Here is a 20,214-nt window from a genome sequence, read left to right on the forward strand (position 1 = left end):
TCAAAGTTCAAACAATTTGAACTTTGAGCACAGCGATTGGGGGCAAATCCACCACACCAAGGGTAGCGGTGCTGCTTAGTCAGGCACCACCACTCTCTCCACAGGAAAACAATGGGAAAGCCAGTGCAAAGCATTTTTACTGCTGGTCATGTATGGGAGCCATAAGTTTGCTGGGATGGGTCTGTATGGTCACAACAAACTGGAGGTACATGGGTGTCCACACAAAGGCCTCTAATGACAAAAGTGATGTTACACAGACCTTAGCCCACTCATGGGTGAGGAAGTTTAATACCAGCTCAAGGTTGAGCCCTATGCAGGAAACTCAATGTGGCTGCTTGTCTCTGCAAACTCATTCTTTCAGTCAATACCTAAAGCTCATGACCATTGGCAAGGGCTGAAATGCAGATCGACGAGTAAATAGAAAGCTTTGCCTTTCAGAATTGCCTTCTTTACCACAATGGTCTGGTACAGCACCCACATTACTCCTGAGAATTAAGAATGTAGTACAAGTCATGACAGAGGCATTTTACTGTTTCAAACTTTGATTTAGTACTTAAAACCACATCTGCAACAGATATTTTAACTGTTGTTTCCAGCACTAGTATTTTCTTCTTGATGATGGGTTTAAATTTGTTTAAGTTAAACAAAAGCTTCACACAGCATTAACATCCCTCACAATTAAACCATCACAAAAGTATCTCCACTTTTGAAGACAATAGCTACAAGACCTTCAATCAAAGCTACCATTTCATTAAGCATTATTTGTCCACTTACACACTTGATGTCGACTTGACAGCTCTTGTAAATATGTCACATCATGAACTCTACAGTATTTCCCACATAGTCGATGTCTTCATCTGAAGTTTGTACTAACAGCAGCTAGATTTGCAATGTCACTGCTGAATTTGAGTTGAGTTTTTTTTTTTCATGAATGAACAGCCTGAGCTCCTACACTCCAGTGGTGAGTCATGGTTTTGACCCGTGTCCTTACAATGTGTTTGTGGGCGCCGCCGCCAGGAAGCTGTTAGGTAACCTCATGGGTTTACGTATATTTATAGTGTTTCCCCGCGATACATGACGGAACAAGAACAACACACACACACACACACTCACTTGGAATGACTCACTCACAGGCCCTGAATATTCTACAGCAGTATACCATCCTACAGTCCTATACATCTGCATATCCCACACTTTAAATGAGCAATGAGTGCTATCCAACGCAAACAGGAACACGATCGAAGACAATCTACTTTTTTTTAGTGATTCTTGTTTCAAAAAGAGGTATTATTGCCTAGTCTTGGAGTAGGTGTGCATTTAAATGTGCTGAAAAAAAATAAGCTGGTCCTCTTTACTGCATCGCCAACCTTTCGATCAGTTCTAAATCGCACCATTCAAAGAACCCAAGCTGACCTGCCCCTTGGTTTTCATATCTCCTCGTTTCTTGAGTCTGAATAAGGTTTGTATCCTGCAGCTGTGATCGTTGATGTTAGGAGATGTGCAATATGCACTTCTGCCAACCACAATCAAAGGTCTGAAGATGAGAAGATTTGGTCAGGATCCCTACAAAGCTGATTGCATGGTTTGAAAAGTTTCAATAAAACTTTCATTAAATCCATCCTCTCATTAAACCCTTGTAATTTAAAAGGGTTCTCAATGGAACCGCCTGGGTGGGCTCTAGATAAAACCCTTGTAAAGTAAAAGGGTTCTTGGGTACAATCCCCCAGGGTGGGCTCTAGATAAAACCCTTGTAAAGTAAAAGGGTTCTTGGGTACAATCCCCCAGGGTGGGTTCTAGGTAAAATCTGTTTAAAATAAATAGGTTCTCAGTCAAACCCTTGTAATCTAAATGGGTTGCCGGGGGAACTCCCCATGTAGATTCAAGATAAAATCCTTGTAAAGTAAACAGGTTCTCGGTAAAACCCCCTGGGTGGATTCTTGTTAGCATCCCTAGAAAGTGAAATGGTTTTGTATAGAACCCCCAGAGAGGGTTCTTGGTGGAGCTATTACACAGATGGGGTCTCTGTAGAACTTCTCATAATGGGTCCTTGGTGGAACTTTTCTCAGGTATAACCTTTTATGTTTGATTATAGGTAGAACTCTTTGAAAAGGTTCCAAGTGGAACCTTAAGAAAAGTTACAGCACCTTCATTTCTAATAGAGTAAATACAACCTGTTTGTTTGGAATTTTTGGTCTCCAAAGACTTATTATGGTTGTTGTTTTCTGTGTTATTTGTACTGTATTTATGAACTACATGTTTTTTGTTCTATTTTTAATAACAGCTACAAGTCAAGTGTCTCATGGGAACAATAAAGTAAAGATATTGTATGGTGTATGGTGTTACGTCAAGGGAAGGGGTGAGACCAGAACGACTTCCAGTGGCTCCAGATGAACAACTTTTCAAAGCAGCTCCAGCTCAAGACATCTTTGTTAAACCAGTCTACAGTCACCACTGTACTTCACAGCAAGGAGTCACATCAATTTGTCATAAATCATCAAATGATATATATTTTTAATTAAGGAGCAGCAGGCAGCATGCCCAGATTGAGCCACTTGATAGCTGAGCCTCCACTTGAGAAGAATCTGGTTAAGTGTCTTGCTAATTAAAGAACCACTGTTGCTATTTGCATCTTGACTTTACAGTATAACAGACAAACATTAGAGCCGTGTATGAACAAAGGGTCAAAGGGTCGCAACGAGGTCCTGATGGATGCATGGCGACATCAAATCTTTACATGGCCAGAGGGATTGGGGCTCGAAAACTTGCAGGATGCTGAGGAGTTGCAGAGATTAATGCCCTGTCGGATAGGCTAAATCTCCTTTATACCTCTGGCCGCTACCAACTCCCACCTCAATTTGGAGGAGGTTGGAGATAAGCCCAAACGGCACTGTCTCCAGGGCAGGCTAATTTATCCACCGGCTAAAGGCATCCAGAGAGCTGGAGCACGGGCATTTCTCAAAGCTCGTTTCCCCACTGGTGTGTATGTGTGTTTATAGTAGAACAACACAGTTAAGTATGTTTGCCATAAAGAAACCACCTACCACAGAGGTACAAATGTTCAAAAACAGCCTCACATATGAGTATTACTGTTTTAATTCTTACTTAACCTGTGAATTCACTCCTAATTTAATAAAGTGGCGTGTGGCAAGACTCATCTTGTGGGTTAATTCACAATTATTATTTGAGCACCCAATTCTCTGCCTAATTAATAAAAGGCACTACATTAACCACTTAAGTTAACTGAAGTGATTAATGTGTCTATTTAAGTCCAGCCTGTGGTAGAAGAAACATTCAGATCTTGAAGTAAAAGTAGCAATATCACAGTACAGTGAAAATACTCCATCAAAAGTAAAAGTCTTGCCTTCAGAGTTTACTAAAACATACTATAAGGAGTGTTTAACTGGTCATGAAACTTTTTTATGGCCTACATAAGCAAATGATTGCCTTTTTCTTTGTGTTCTTAATGTCTGCAGCTGGGTCAGATTCTTCTTAAAACAGAGTTTTAGAGTCTGTGTTAACATTTTCTCAGATAGGTAGTATGTCAGCCAGTTAAAAAGAGGCAGCAGGAGATTTTTCCTTAGATAATTTAATTTTTTACATAAAGTTTTGTGGTTATGGCGGTGGAAACACTGCTGCTTTTGTCCACAGTGGCCTCCAAAATCAGCAAAATAGGAAAGTTCTCTGTAGTAGCTTTAATTAAAAGTACAGAAGTACCAGAATTAACAGCCATCAATATTTTTATGATATTGACGTATCAGATGACTATTTGGAAACAGTTTTAGTCAGCTTTATACCGAGTTGTTTAGTTGTCTTGCTGACAACTTCACTGTTTTGGTTCACTCTTGCTGCTCTGTGTTGTCTTCAGCCACAGCAAGCAGCCGTTTTCAGAGAAAATGCTCTAATAAAATGTCAGTAAGCGACTAGCTGGTGAACATAGTGGAGCATTTAGCAGCTAAAGATATCAGATATTATATAATATCAGACTGAAATTTATCAGGTGGACACAAACATGACTCTAAATGAATGCTAATGTTGCATCAGGGTCCAATCTGCTCACTGCACATTATCCTTTACAAATTAATATGTAAGCTGCATTTCAGTTATGTACTGTTGCAGATGGATGAAGCTTATTTTAACTACTTTATATACCGCTGGGCACTTTAATTCAGGGCTCAAACTGCTAGATCGATCAGAATTTCAACAAAACTGTCAAATATTCTCTGACTTTAGCTTCTCCAATGTGAGGATTTGTTGTGTTTCTCTGATTTATATCATTGTAAACTAAATAAAAGCATTTGGTTCATTTGTAGAAGTCATCTTGGGTGCCACCTGGTTGTTTTTTGACTAGACTATAACCAATAGACTAATCGATGTTTATTATTTTAGTTGCAGCCCTTAAATCGAAATATTCCAGTAATATGCCATTACCTCACAATTGCAGCGTATTTGATTAAATACAGTTACTTGTTATCACTGATCCCAAAATGTAAAATGTTCTCAGCATTATTTCATGAAAGGCTGTATGTTGAGCAGTTTTTATGCTTTAATTTGTAGTTTACTGTGGAAAAACAGACTTATTCCCTCTATTATCCTTCTGGAATGAAAGATTGATGAGTGAGAGTTGAAAGAAAAGACACCGCTGCCTGCCTGAATTTATGACACAAAAGCTGGGATAATGTGACAAGCTATTGTTGTTACTTTTGTATATTTCTAGCAGTTTCATTCTGTCATAAAACAGGTATTTCTGTTTGCTGTCACTGGATGTAAAAAGGGTCTGTGCACCAACACAAGATAAAACACAAGTGTTTTAATAAAAATGGAAAACCCTGATGCACACAGCTTTGGCTGAAAATGGGATTTTTATCTCTCACGGTGCTTACCAACAGGCATAATCTAATTTAATTCTAATTAAGGAAAATCGTAAATAATTAATTGGAACCATGAGCAGTTACATCACACAGGCTCATGACAGCCATTACGCCACATTACTGTGGAGTTAAATACACACTGAGGCACATATGGGAAATTTAGACATCATGACTGAATCAAGAAAGGCATCACTTGTATTGTTTTGTTCCTCCACGGCTCTGTTGAAATGCAGGCAGTCTTCTCGACCAGATGCTGTTTATACTCTGGTTAGAGTCTTTTATGTGTTCATATAATCGATTCAAACAATTTTTGTTGCAATTATGTCTCCACTGGGTGATAATCAACTAATTAAACCACAAATAATAATAAAAAAAACTACAAGGCGTAAACTATCAGTCATCTTCATTCTTCCTTCATGACTGAGGAATCTTAATTAGTTCTTCTGTAAATGATCCGTTTTTAGACAGTGAGTAAAAGCTGTGAGTTTTCAGCTTTATTCACCTGTTGAATAGTAGAATAAACCAGGCTTTGCTAGCCACTGCTGCTGCTGTATTTTTTACTCCCTGATATCAATATTGGCCCTAAAATTTAAACCACTTTACAGCTGTGATTTTTGTACCAAATACAGTTTCAGATGTTGCAGAAAATTTTGCAAGAACAATCTGTATACTTCAGTGTGCCACAGAGTACACTGCAACCAAACTCATGTACACATAAGCCATATGTCATGTGTTTATCACATTATTACACCACAAATAAGACATGTGCTGACTTAGTAATCTAAAAATGTCTATCATCTGTCAGTAACTTGGACGAACAAGTAGTTTTGACATCTTATTTTTCTGAAATTAAATCATACAACATGTGTTGTGCAATATCTAAATGCTATGAATTCCCAAAACCGTTACATTTTGAAGAAGTCACGCTTTGTTGGTATATCTCTAATCCTGTTTGAGGATAGAGGACATTTTTGTGCCAGTCAGCGCTCAGGGAACAAACATTGAGAAATTGTCAAAAACAACAACAGATAACTCAGATTAGATCTGCATCACTCTGATTAAAATACAAATATCCTATGGACAACTGAACCAGATAATAAGTTTGTGGTCAGTTGAAAATGTGGCTCAGGACTGTCAATCAGCACTTGCATTATCCTCTATTCTCTGCTGGGTACTAATGAGCAGACGACGCCCCCCCAGTGAGCCTACAGCTGCTGTTCCTGGCGCGCGCGCACACACACACACACACACACACACACACACACACACACACACACACACACTTATGCACACACATATGAGTGGGCACATTTTGACTCCATGTGCAACATCTTAAAGTTCATACTTTCTTTCTTTCTTTCATTCAAAACAGAGCAGCAGCAGGTGTAGATCTGAAGTGAAACTGAAACACCACCAACAACTTGTTATCAGATTAACTCCAGCAGCAGCTGCAGAGTTTGGGAACACGTTGTTCCCTCGGTGCAACACGCGGACTCGATTGATGCACCGCCGCTGCGTCCCGACGCTGTCAACTCAGGCATTTTTCACCACATCATCAATACAGACCCACACACCTTTAAACTGAGGTGATGGTGTGTGTGTGTGTGTGTGTGTGTGTGTGTGTGTGTGTGTGTGTGTGTGTGTGTGTGTGTGTGTGTGTGTGTGTGTGTGTATGAGTGGGCGTGTTGAGGCTGCAGGGGGGCATTGAGACCTGATCGCATAGACGGCCTCCCCCTGTCTCTATGGTAACCTGTTGGCATACTGCCGTGTCTGGAAGGCTTTAATGGGCTTGTCACTGCCATGAGAGCAAAACAGCAGCATGGCATCTACAGCCCCAACCTGACTGACAATCACAGACCGCATGGGAGAGAAATGTTCGCATACCTCACGTCTAACTGCTGTTCACCGACTTACTATTGGAGAAGAGTGTGTTTTCCCTGCTGTGCATTGAAAAATCTGTCTGAACAGCACACAAAGAAAGAATAAACTCTGAGCTTTTCTTTCTGGTTATTAAGCTTTTTCAATTAGTCTCAAATTACATGTCACCACATTAGCATTATGTGCTTGGTAACATGCACAAACATGACCAAGCCAGGCTGCAACAACAAACAGGCTCAGACCTCTTTCACTTCAACCACTTTGACTCTAAAAGGTAAGAGTAATTACAAGTGTTACCAGTGATACTAAGGTGTTTGCACTTACATCACAGTTTGGTCTGTAACTCAAATGCGCACCTTTCGGAGATACTGAAGCTGATTTCAGGATGTCTACACCTCGGAAAAGTTCAAGAAAACGAAGCGAAGCTGCTAAAACTCCCAGAGAAGGACTTGGTTGTAGTCGACCTACGTTAGAATTTACTGGAACTACTTTCTTTCCTCCTAGAAGGAAAGTAGTTCCTACATGAAACTGCTCGCGATAAGGGGTGTTGATTATCTAGTAACCACGCTTATAGCACCACAAGCTGAGTGCCATTTAGTCCCATTATAATGAGAAGGCAGACGTCTCTATGGTCAAAACTCTACAGCTAACACCAAAAAAGACCTAAATCGATAAACAGCACGACAGGCCAGGGGGAAAATATGTACTTGTGATTTTGTGGTGAATTGTCCCTTTAACCTAGTTTCTCGAAAAATCACACCCTTTCCTGCTGACCGAGTCCTTCTCTGTAAGGTTTAGCAGCTTCCACACGTGTTGCTGAACTGTGACGTTGGTGCTAACACTCTGTTCGGGTCAAACAGAGTCTGTGGTGCATGTTGGCTCACTGGAAAGCCTCTGCTACACTAAATGGAATTAATTAGCATCACTGGAAACGCCTGTCGCCAAGATGCCACCAGCCACCAGCCCGTACGTCAAACTCATCCTCCAAAAAGTTTCACAAGAGGATTTTACAGGATAGCACCCAGCCTCTTCACTTCAAATTCAGTTGGAACAGCAAACTGAAAGAGATTTTTAGGATTTAAAGTAAAAACAAGCGGAAGACATGAGTCAGCCTAGCATCTGGGTTTAATGAACAGGTCTCTCAGCTGGTCACTTGCACCTTTTGTGAATCAAGTTGGATTTTACTCATTTTGATTGATTCTTTTTATCTGGCTTTACTGTTTTATTCTTTCTCAATGTGATCTAATGTGTTTTATTTTGATTTATTGCGGTGTTATTGTGTATTCTACTGTGTATTTAATGTCTGGTGAGCTGGACCAGTTGATCTGAATCTGAATGTGATATGAATAACACATGTATAGAAACTGAGCTAATTGTTTTATCAAATTAATTAAAAATCATGTATTGCATTCATGCAATATTTAGTGATGTTATGTAATTTTTCTAGACGTGTGATCAAAAGCTGTTTACTACAAACTGGTGCTCTAGTGCCATCTAGTGGAAACAATACTTCACTACTGCACACTTTAACATTCATTTGACCTAAAGCAGGATGATATTTTAGGGCAGTTGTTCTCAAACTGTGGTTCAGGGACCAACAGGGGTCCTTGAGGGACCATAGTTGGTCCCTCGCAAAAGGAGGAATAGAATATTATTACTTTTATCACGTTTGTTGGAAGTTATAGTGAAGTTTGATCATTGATTAACTTTGAAAACTGCCAACAACTGTTGACACTTAGACATCTTTCCTCTATTTCTGCCCTTAACCTTATTTGCTACTGCTTCCTCCTTTATTTCTATAATTTGAGTCTTTGATAGTCGATGTGATCAAACTGCATCACATCTACATTTTAATTGGGTTTTTAAATACAGATACTGTTATTTTTATGGCATTTTGCATTTATTGAATTTTTAATTAAGGTTTAATCTTGTTTTCCAAAACTCAAATGTAGAGCTGAAGATAATTTTGATGTCAAAAACAGTTCTAAGATGGTCTAAAGAAGTTGATGATTCAAAAAATGGTTTTAGAGACATGAAATATTCAATAAAACATAACAAAGAAATTGTGCCAACACATATTAATCAAAAGAACGTTTTGATGCCGTTGATTAAATAAACAAAATCCTTGTAAATTGTGTTTACTGGCATTTGCAACAGAATCAGGATTTGATTAATAAAAACGGGGAGCTGAATAGAAGCAGAAAAAACTGTTTGTTTTTAATTATTTTTCCAGCCAGTGGCAATTTCTCTTTTAAATTAGTTGTCATCTACTTTCTGTTTGTGCAGACAAGAAAAGTATAAACAGCCTTTTACTCTTCCTCATTTAGTTTATATGTCATGGCAAGATTAGTCTAATCTTTCATTGCAGAAGGGGTGAGAATTTTTTTGTTTGTTTGTTTTTAAGAACTGTTTTGTTGATTTCACTGACATATCTTTCAGACATCAAACACTCCTGTGTGCTGTGGAGCCTCTGCAGACTCTCGAGGTCATGGGTTTGACCTCTCAGGCAACAGTTGGGGTCTTTTTGCTAAAAACACTGCAGGCCTGCAGTGCACTGCAGCCTCAGAGGCTAAATTAGGTTCTTAAAAAGTCAGCTGCACCCCACCTGTTGGATTTTAACACAACCACACCCTCACTGACGAAATGACACTCTTTACCAGTTATTTAATCAACTATGGCAACAAAAAAGTCTTTCTTGAGAGGCACTATTTTCAAGAAACATGTTTCAAGATGTTTCTTAGTTAGAATGAAGCGAGAACAACTTGATCATGATTATTAAAGTAACATCACTTGACAGGTATCTTTAGCTGAATGGAGGAGGAAGACTCAACCACCAAGAAAAGGCATCTAGGGAACCTCTCAGCTGCCTGTGAGAGGCTTTTTAGCACAGGACAGATTTTTAGATCCAAAAGGTGCCTTGAAACAAAGAACTTTGAGAACCAGCTTCTACTGGGGCTGAACGAAAGATTTTGGCAGTCCTGTAGAGATGAGGGAATTTCTAACAAAAGAAAAAAGGCTTAACTAGACCTTAAGTGTGTTCATGTCACTTAAGGTCCCTACTAATACCTAATAAATTAATAAAAAATACATGTTTTTCCTCTTACCTGCAGTGCTGTTTATTCATTTAGATTGTTTTGGTCGGTCATAGTGACCAAAAAATACAAGATAATCCACAGACCTGGCTGTGAGCAGTTTCATGTAGGAACTACTTTCTTTCTAGTATAAAGAAAGTAGTTCTGGTAGATTCGACTGCAGAAAGACAGAAACCAGATCATGATTTCCGGAAAGAGAAATTGCTGTTAATTTTTGTTAATTTATTTTTCAAGTGCCATTTCGACCTGTTACATTGAAGAAAAGGCAGATATTTCTACTGCCAAAATCTCTAAAACCCTGCAACTCACACAAAAACAATCTAGATGGAGAAATAGCTCTACAGATAAGAGGAAAATATATATATATTTGATTATGGGGTACGGGAGATAAAACAATCATGAAGAGATAAAACAATCATGAAGCACAGTTGTGAAATTAACACCACCACACATTCAGTCAGATTTAATAAAGTCTTCAACCACAGTTTGAATACCAGCAGCACTAAGTTAGAACAATCAGATTTTATACATACACAACTCCTGGGAAAGCTTTTATGATACAAAGGCACCAAATAGTCCAGAAACAACTTGGCCGTCCAGTTGTGTCGGAGCGGCCCTTACTTCCAGGAGCCAGACTTGCCCTTGGCCCCGCGGGACGTCTTGGATGCTTTGGAGCCTCTCTGGTGGTCGCTGACTCGGTTTCGGAGCACGTAGATGTCGTACTTCTGCCTCTTGAGCTTCTCGGCCAACTCAAACTTCTCGGCGTGCAGCTGGTGGAGCCACTGCCAGAGGTCCTGCGCCTTCTCCGCCAGCTTCTCCTGGTTCAGGTGGTCGATGTTGAGCGGCTTCCGGCGCTCCATCAGGGCCTTCTTTTTCTCCTCGCGTGCCGTCAGCTTCTTGCCCTTCTTCTGATCCACCTTCTGCAGGTAGCCGCCAAAGGACTTGTTGGTGAAGATCTTCTTCTTCTTTGCCTCCTCCTCAGCACGCAGCTTGGCTGCCTCCTCCTCACGCCTCGTCCTCTCCTCAGCCAGGCGCGCTTGCCGTTCGCGCTCCTGCTCGGTGCGGACACGCTGTTGTTCAGCTCTGTCAGACCGACGCCGTTCAATTCGGTTTCTCAGGGCGACCAGCTCTTCCTCTTCTTTCTGACGGGTGGAAAAGTGCAACTCAATCAGAGTCTGGAGGTCATTGAAGTCCTTTTCTACTCTCTTGCGGTGCAGGTCATCAAAATCCACCTTCTCGCCATCAGGGAGCTTTGGAGGAGCAATATTTGGCACATAGGTTGTCTTATGCTTCCGTTTGGACTCCTCTTCATGCTCATTCTCCTCTACATGCTCCTCTTTTTTCTCTTCTTCATGTTCTCTCTGCTCCTCTTCCTCTTCTTCAACTTCTTCCACCTCCTCCTCTTCCTCCTCCTGCTCGTACTCCTCCACAATCTCCTCAGTGTCTGACATGACAGTAACTCGGAGGCTTTCTAGGGAAAAAACAAGGAGGATGAACACCAAAACCAGCTGGTGTCTCGCACACAAGAGATGATGGGGACCCGGCGTCTAGCTTGAGGGTTTTTAAGGCCTGGCGTGCACCATGTGACCACAGGCTCAGCAAAGTCTCCAGAGTGTAGGTCAGCAGCAGGGCAGATTCTGAGACAGATGGAATAGTCTATTTTCTCCTCACCAAGTCTTGTCAGCCACACACACCCCCAATCATCCCTGAAAGACCCCCCCCCACCGCTCTGTATTCTGACCCTGCAGCACTCCTCATTCCTTTGTAAGGACAGGATGAGAGACTATTTCAGATACACAACAGATGCACACGCATACTTGTGCTCTCCAGCCCAACAAAGCAGCGCACAGGCTACTATCATCCAGGACAAATAACATCCATACTCTTAAAGGCTTAAAGAAATACTGAAGGTCTGGTTCTCACAAGAGACATGAGAGACAATGAAAAGTGTACAGGGCTCAACACTAACTGTTAAATGTGGTTTCCAGGCTGGCAACCAGGCATCTGCTTTAGCAATAACACAAATAAACACAAATGGATGGATGGTATTGTGTTCCCTGTGGCTTGGTTTTTCCTGTGTTTGTTTGATAGATTGACACAAACTCAAAGATATTCAGTTAGAGGACTAATGAAACCAGAAAATATTCATATTTGAGAAGCTGAAATCAGAAAATTTGGGCATTTTTTATAAAAAAAAAATGACTCAAAATGATCAATCAATTATCAAAATAGTTGTAATTTATTTACAAAATTATCTGTCTCTGTATCTGGACAGAAGACCAGATGTGGTAGGTCACATTAAATTGGGAAAATGCTATGTTTTCTATCCTGATATTCATTCACTCCTAATTCTTGTGCCTTCAAAGCATTGTTGATTTATATTAATATTATATTAATGTCGAAAAAATGTACTTAGATAAAAGCAAAAGTCATATTTGGATAGAAGAAATATTTGTTTACATCACATTATTTGCTGCTTTTGCAAGTAATGTGTTTATTTTAAGAAATTAAGACTCTATGAAGTTAAACATCTGCTTAATGATAAAAATGTGAAATTAAAGAATGTTTACATGCTTTATGACAGTTACCGTTGGTTTTGTTGGATGTGTGATCTTCACCTAGTGAACTGGATATATGACTTATCAAGGTGATGTTGTTCATGTTTTACAGGATAATTTTCTGTTCAGCTCAAAGATCCTGGGATTCTTGACCTCCAAAGACTTAAAATTGTTTCTTTAGGCTCATCTGGTTCTTTGTCAGTGGACATTTGTGATGTTGACAAGCAAGTCAAACTTTTCACCTCACAATCAACTTAATTTGCATCGCGATGGTCTCTAAAACACTGCAGCTGTAACAGCAATATTCAGATGATGCAAAAAATCTTAAAATATTATTTATTTTGAGGTACATATTTTGCTGACCCTATTTTTTAGTGGTTGCCACTGATGGCTAATAATTGGTTGCTAGTTTCTCAAAATTGCAACTTAACCACCAGCAATGCCGAGCCCTGATGTGTCACGGCTTATGTAGCCTGTGGTTGTTTCACGAGGGGGGGACTCTCTAATCCATCATGACAGTTTAAAAGCCACCATGGTGTTTAAGAACGTCCATTAACAAAGCACATTCCAATCTCTTAAGTACGTCAGAGCCGGTGAGGATTTTAATGACGGGAAGTTACAGCTGTCACATTTTCCAAAATGAGCCATTACCTTGAACATCCTGTGCCCCGTATTAAGTGACCAGACGTCCTGAAAAATTTGGTACAGTCCAGAATTAGTTGCCCCGAATCCCAATTCCTGTCCTGTTTTTCCTCAGAATTAACCGTTATAGAAATAAATAATATGAACAAGCTAAAACGAGAGCTGTCTGTATGCTGTGACTTAACTCGAGACTTGAAGGAAAAAATACTGAGACCTGACACAATAATATTGAAAAATGCTGCTCATTCAGTGAGAGAACCCTTAAATTATCATTTAGAGAGAGAAAACTGCTCAATTTTTCATGATTTTGAGACCTACTTTTATATATTTAGTGATTTTTTTAATCATTCAAATTTGTCTTGGTGGTTAATAACACATCTCTGTGGTGTGACAAACTCAGAACAAACATTTATTGTTGGTTAACAGTATCATTAAGGCAATGTAACTTGATTACTTTCAGGCACATTTGCATGACCTCAATAGCCTAACAAATATAGTGAAATTGTTTAGTAGTTATGCACACTCAAACTTAAGGTAAACTTAGAGAAACTTACAGGAACTGTGTTTATGTTTACGCTTGTGTTTAATGTTAGTAGCTAACGTTGCTGTTGCTAAAGTCAGTGGTTGTTCTGTGTAGCTAACATTAACAGTTGGTCTGTGTAGCTAATGTTAGTGGTTGGTCTGTTTAGGGAACATCTGCAGTTGTATCAGCTACACAATGCATCTGTGATCTGATTCTGTCTTTTTTTCTGTAACTGTAATGCAATACAGGTACCTTTTTTAACTAATAATTATTTTCTATCTAATTAAGTAACACCACTGTATGTAATCTGTCACTGCTCACGCCAGTCTATAGAGCACCTTTATTATTAAACTATTTTTATAGCTGTCAGTTGGTGCATTTTAAATGTTGATATTTGTATAACAACAGTTATTTCTGTAAAGAAAAGCAACACTAAGACCTTCAATAAGAACAATGACATTCAAGATGAGCTTTACTGCTCCACCCTCGTCTCCACTTTGGAATGTAATTAAAACATTCTTGCTATTGGAGGCTTTCTGCTTTCAGCGTTGAGTGGATTAAAGTGTAATTGCTCCCACACGGCAACATTTAAATGCTGATGTCAAGAATTTGTGCTGCGGAGTCTTGAGTTATCAGTGGAAAAGGACAAACGCAGTTTTTAGAGGATGAGATAACTGATGGGGAGAGACAGGTGCTCTGTTGTGTCTGTTGAGAAACCCAATTAAACTGTCCCACACGCCTCCTTCGAGTAAAGCTTCTGACGTGATTGTGTGGAACATGTATGTGGTATGAGATAACACATGATCTCCAGGGGGTTACGTTACAGTAATGTCAATCTTCTGGAGCTCCGGCTGAGTGAAGATAAGGCTAATTGTGGCCTTGGAAGACCAAAAAACAAATCTTAATGCCTGTGTGAATGTCTAATGTCTGTCTCATGCCAGACAGAGTGGACTGAGCTCCACTATAACATGCCTGTGCACAACATGAGGACAGCAGGTGGCTCCAGTATAATCAAGGCACTCTGAGTTGCTGGTGGCAAGGGACAACTGTGTCTATCAGCAAAGAAAGGCAACAAATGACGACTATAAATAGGCAGAACTCCCTCTGCTGTTTAACACAGCTCAATGTGAACAGAGTGATACACAAAAACTTCTCAATGTAACTGCCATCAAAATGAAAAACAGTCAGGATGTTCTTAAAGAGGACACCCTGCTTAAAAATAGAAGTTCTTCAATATAAATAATGAACCTGCATCCACAATAAAGATTGATTTCTCCTGTCCTAATCAAACCAGTCCTTCTCCCCAGACTGAGTCACTAAGTTATGGCTTTTCATAGACAAATCTGCAGTTAATGGAAAGCACCAGTTATACAGTTTTACTCCTGTAGGTGTCCCTGTGTTCACAGCGACCCCTTCTGGTCAAAACTGTGCAGTACAGTAAAGTGTGTCCTACAGTATTCCTCTTCAGTTAATGTTCCAAGTTCTCTTTAGAAAAGTAAAATATTGTCTGTCACCATCCCTGACAAATTGAAGACATTAACAGAGGTGGAAGTAAAGAATTACTATTACAACTCACATAACTGTAATGAAGTCATTTTTTTGGTATCTGTACTGTAGTGCTGCAGTTTGAAAACAACTGGTTGATGATGATCATTTTATTGGTTTGTAGGAATCTGATCGATCAATTAAAATGTTTCAAATCTATCAAGTAAAATCAATCCACTGTCAAATAAAAATCTGAACCATAACAGAGATTGTTTTTAGGAGAGCATCCCTCATGGTATCTGATATTTAAGTATATGTGTTTAATATGTAGGCCTTTACATCTTTTTAACTGTCATAGGCTATGTAATGCTGTCAGAGAATATGCATTATGTTACTGCGGAAATTAAGCTTTCAGTGAGTGGGAAAAACATATTTGGTATTGTTTGGTATATGCAAAATTTCTCTGTTTTTTAAATAACAATTAATCGATTAAGTAATCATTAATGTTACCAATTATCGCTGATGGAAGGTGTTTACAGTTTGCAACCCGACTGTGACCCCTGACCAGAACAGAGCAGGCGTCTGGAATAGTTTTAGACTGAAGATTTGGAGAAACAGAAAAAACCCTTTCAATAAAAGGGTGGTACTGATCATTTATTAAACATTATTAGCATTATTTTTTTTAACGCCAGTAGAACACTGGACATTAATTGTCCACCCTGATAAAAGGAACAGATTATATCATGCCAAATACTGCTTTCAATTCTATTCATTGTCAGCTGATGTCTGTTTTGTTATACACACTCTAACATAAATATTTAAAAGCCAATGAGCGATGAAGGTGAATGATTATATCCTGAGGGACTTTGTTGTATATGCAAATAAAAAGGAAGAGAAAAACAATTGCTGTTTACTTACCCTCCACCGTCACAGCTGTCTCCCCAGCAGTTCAAGTCTTCTTTTTCCATGAGTTACCTTTGTGCTAACAAAAGAAAACCACTTATTTAGACAATTAATTTTTGCTCTACAAACTTTAACATTTGTGTTGGCTTTATCAATAGTATCAGTTTCGTCTTACTTGTACAAATTTTAACAACAATTATAAAATCAACATTTTTCCATTAAATGTTTACTGTTTAGAATTTATTAACAAATAAGTCAATATTTCATGTTTCACATATTATATGGGCTATGCATAAAGAAATAAACCTTTAGTAAATTAGGTACACTACTAGCCAAAAATGAATGTAATAACACAACAAGGCAAAATACCTTTTTAGATGAAATTACAGGGTAAACAAATGTGTTACCGATGATCCATGTTGCATGTTAGCTTGTGTTAGCTCGTTAGCTAACCTAACGTTTAGCTTGACACGACCTAAGCAGATTTGAAACAGACACCCGTAACTAACGATTCTGCCTTGATATTTTAGTTTTAAAAACTGCAATGTTGCATCTATAATTCACGCTAAAGTGAAATTCTACCTTCAAACTTGATGGACGTAACTTTCACAGGTGTCCAGGTAGTAAAAGATGCTTGGCGACGCCTTAAACGGTCCGGTAGGCGGGACTGGATATGAAACACCGCCTTGTTCCCCGCTGTTCGTGTATCCATGGGAACCCTAGACGCCATACTCTCGCGACATCTGCGTACCTTGTCTAGCAAACAAATAAACGTTTGTGTTTTATAACGACAAAATGTTGTGCTTAGTATTTCATTGAATATATCGGAAGAAACACTTGGTTATGGTTAGGAAACGGACAGAGTTTGGGTTGGAATCATCAGTCTCGCGAGATCTTTCGCGCGTGTGGGGTTACCATGTGGAAAACAAGCCTCCCCTCAGCCTGTAGGCAACCACATGCCTCTCATGTGCTTCTCATCTTCAGCTCCTCCTCTCATGTTATGAAAGCAGAGCAGTGGGTGTGTTGAGCGGAGTCCTCGGCTGCTGCAAGGCTTGAAATCTGGTAAAATAATCTGTTTTATAATTCATTTTACACAACCAGATATTCTTTATGTGTTTTCTTTGTGTCATCTTAACGTTTAGCATGATTTTAACGTGTCCTTTTGTTATGTGTGGTTGTCAGCGCTGGTCCTTATATAGCCTATATGCGACACAGTACATACATAACACAGCTGCAAGCCAGCAGTCAGAACACAGTGTTCCCTGTGTTTGTTCCACCTGAGGACAACTGTTAACCATGCATTTTAACAACAACTTTATCCTGTTGAGTCACATGCATCTAGGCCTGTGATGTAACTAAGTATCCTGCATTTACTCGAGTACTGCATTTAAGTAGCCTGCAGATTCGAGGTACTTGTACTTTACTGGATTATTTTTATTTTGTGCAACTTAATATTTCTATTCCACTACAATTCAGAAGTAAACATTGTACTTTATTCTCTATATTATTTAAACTTGGTGATTTTAATGTGAGTGTCTGTGATAAACTGAAGGATTAAAGTGTTCCTTAATGGGTTGAGACAGTTTAGTCTTGGATTAGCTGGAAAACGAATTGTGACAAAGGCAAAAATAGGGCTGTTTTTCTCAGCTCATGAAAAGTTGACTGTTTAGAGATAAGCGGTTCTGCACAGAATGCCTTATTTCTGCAAAGATACAACACTTAGTCCATTGACTTTCTATAAATATATTTTAATTATAGTCAGATGGTGCGGTGACAGCATGCATGAGGGTCCTGAGGCTAAACTCAAGGCTTTTAATAACTTTAAAGCCTTCAGGTTTGGTCATAAGCAAAGAACAATGTGTTTCTGCAGATAAATCAGTGTGGAGTTAGACAAATCTTGGACATTTTTACTTTTGGCTATGAGTGAGATATTGCATGAATTAACTATAGTTAGTTAACTACAGGTTGTTGTTGTTGTTGTTCTTAATGTTTCTTGTATACCATTAACCTGCCAGGGACTGAAGATGAAAATTAGCCTCTATGACTATATCTGGCACATCTGTAAAATGGGACTCATCTGCTCATGTCAGTTAATGTGCATCACCCCTTCTTAGATAAAATAAGCATAAATATAAAGCATAAAAAACTTAAATCTCAATCCTGTAATGCAGTAATTTCCAACAAATATGTCTGTGTATTGTGAGGTGGCGACCCCTAGTGGACGTAGTGTTTATAGGAGAACCATAAGGAGCGAAATAGTGGGGAGGTGGAGAGAATGAATGGCTCAAACAAACACAGGAATTTCACTCAGGAGATCAGGGTTTGAGTTATTTAAAGATTTGAATAATATTTGATATTTTGTGAGATTGTAAAGATCAAAGTTGACTGGATGTGCCTAAAAAACTGGAAACTGAGTGTATAACCTGTGATGAGGGGTCATAAAAAGCCAAGCAGATTGAGAATCTCTGCTGTGATGAGTTCTGATGTTGGCTTTACAGATGTTCTTTGTTCTCCATGCAGATCCACTACAGTGTCCACAATGCTGCGTGTCACCACTGCCTCCCTGTGCACCTCCTGCCAGAGGCTGAGGCTCCTCCGGCCTCCGTCTGCGTCCACCTGCACAGTGACGTCACCCAACAAAAGACTGGAGAACCAGCACACGGTGGACTCCCTCTACGAACTCTCTGTGGACATCCGAAAGGTTCGCAAGTTCAAGGGCTGGATTCTGTCTGAGAACTCCGCGTACGTGTCTGAGACCGCCGAGCTGCTGAGGGACATGGGAGCGGACACGCCGGTGATCGCCCGCATCCTGGAGGCTCACCCCGAGGCCGTCCTCTGTCGGCCGGAGGACGCGGCCGCCCAGCGAGACCTCTGGGTGTCCGTGTGTCCCAACAAGCGCGAACTGATGGGGATCATCGAGAAGTTCCCGGCATCTTTCTTCACATTAACTCACCATGACAACCAGCGGGCCAACATCCTCTACCTGCAGAGTCTCCGCCTCAGCAAGAGGATCATCGGCAAGCTGATGGCGAGCGCCCCGCAGAGCTTCAGTCGCCCCGTGGAGCGGAACAAGGAGGTCATCCACACCCTGAGGGAGACCTACCTGGACCTGGGCGGAGACGAGGGCAACCTGCGCCTGTGGCTGCAGAAGCTCCTCAGCCAGAACCCGTACATCCTGCTGCGGCCGGCGGAGGCCTGGAGGGACAGTCTGGGCTTCCTGAGGGAGCAGGGCTTCACCACGGAGGAGCTGCTCAGCCTGGTCTCCAGCCTCAGGGCCTCCATCGCAGAGCTGCTGCCGGACGCCATGCAGCAGGCGCTGGCGTACATCGAGGAAGCTTTCGATTGCTCCAAAGACGAACTCAAACAAATAGTGATCCGCTGCCCCGCCATTTTGTACTACTCCCTACCCACCCTCATGGGGCGTTTCCACGGACTGATGGATGTCGGCGTGAGCATGGAGCAGGTGAAGGAGTGTCCAAACGTGATGGAGCTCACCACGCAGATCGTGCTCTATCGCATCCAGAAGCTGGCGTCCTACGGGTACGACGTGCGCTCCGGCAGCCTGGACGTGATCGTGGGAACTAAGAAGGACTTTGAGATGAGTTACGGGAAGCTGCAACTCAGGCGGCAGCGGCCGCTCTTCAACCCCGTAGCTCCGCTCAGATCTGCTGAGGACTGAATTTGTCGATATGCTGCGACATGCTGTTATATTTCGTTCATTTGAAAAGAAATTGAAGTTTTGCGAATGTTGTTTGATGCTCATTTCGAGAAGCAGTTCACAACTCAACCTTTGTGCAAGATGCATGAATTATGTGGAGCTCAACAGTGAGGCTCCAGAAGTGAAAATCCCACCCACATTCTGAATAGAGGAATATAAAACACTAATATTAGTGTGAAATAATGACCGAAATTAAATTAAAGAAGACGAGGTATCATTTGAATGTGAACTGAATAACTAAGAAATTTACCTCTGGAACTGGAGCTGCTCAGAAAGTGGGCGGTCAGTGTTATTTTGATACTAAAACATTTCAGCGTGTGGCCGTCATCGAGGATTTGATGCTGAGGGCTCTCGTGAAAATATGACACTGTGACTGTTTTGAAACCTTGGATGTATTTTATATGACAAATATGTCAAAGTCATGTACTGATAAACAGTGAAATAGTGACATAAGAAAAACAAGTGCCGATCGTTGCCTGTCATTCTTGTAAATTAGGATGTACTACTGCAAGTGACAAAATGATTGTGGTTAGGGCTGCACAATTAA

General features: G+C 40.4%; 2 protein-coding genes across 2 annotated transcripts; one reads left to right on the forward strand and one right to left on the reverse strand.

Moving 5' to 3' along the window:
* Positions 1-10,286: 10,286 nt before the first annotated feature.
* On the reverse strand, positions 10,287-11,388 carry tnnt2c (troponin T2c, cardiac). Its single transcript, XM_084711064.1, has one exon. It carries the CDS (start codon positions 11,287-11,289, stop codon positions 10,456-10,458), a length of 834 nt encoding a protein of 277 aa, XP_084567190.1. The 5' UTR covers positions 11,290-11,388; the 3' UTR covers positions 10,287-10,455.
* A 6,963-nt stretch (positions 11,389-18,351) lies between these two features.
* Positions 18,352-19,683, forward strand: LOC146306953 (transcription termination factor 2, mitochondrial-like). The gene has a single exon (XM_084710961.1). It carries the CDS (start codon positions 18,378-18,380, stop codon positions 19,626-19,628), a length of 1,251 nt encoding a protein of 416 aa, XP_084567087.1. The 5' UTR covers positions 18,352-18,377; the 3' UTR covers positions 19,629-19,683.
* The last annotated feature ends 531 nt before the right edge of the window (positions 19,684-20,214 follow it).

The sequence above is a fragment of the Lutjanus erythropterus genome, chromosome 22 (assembly GCF_056507025.1).
Source record: "Lutjanus erythropterus isolate fLutEry1 chromosome 22, fLutEry1.hap2, whole genome shotgun sequence".
In the NCBI taxonomy this organism is placed as follows: Eukaryota; Metazoa; Chordata; class Actinopteri; order Lutjaniformes; family Lutjanidae; genus Lutjanus; species Lutjanus erythropterus.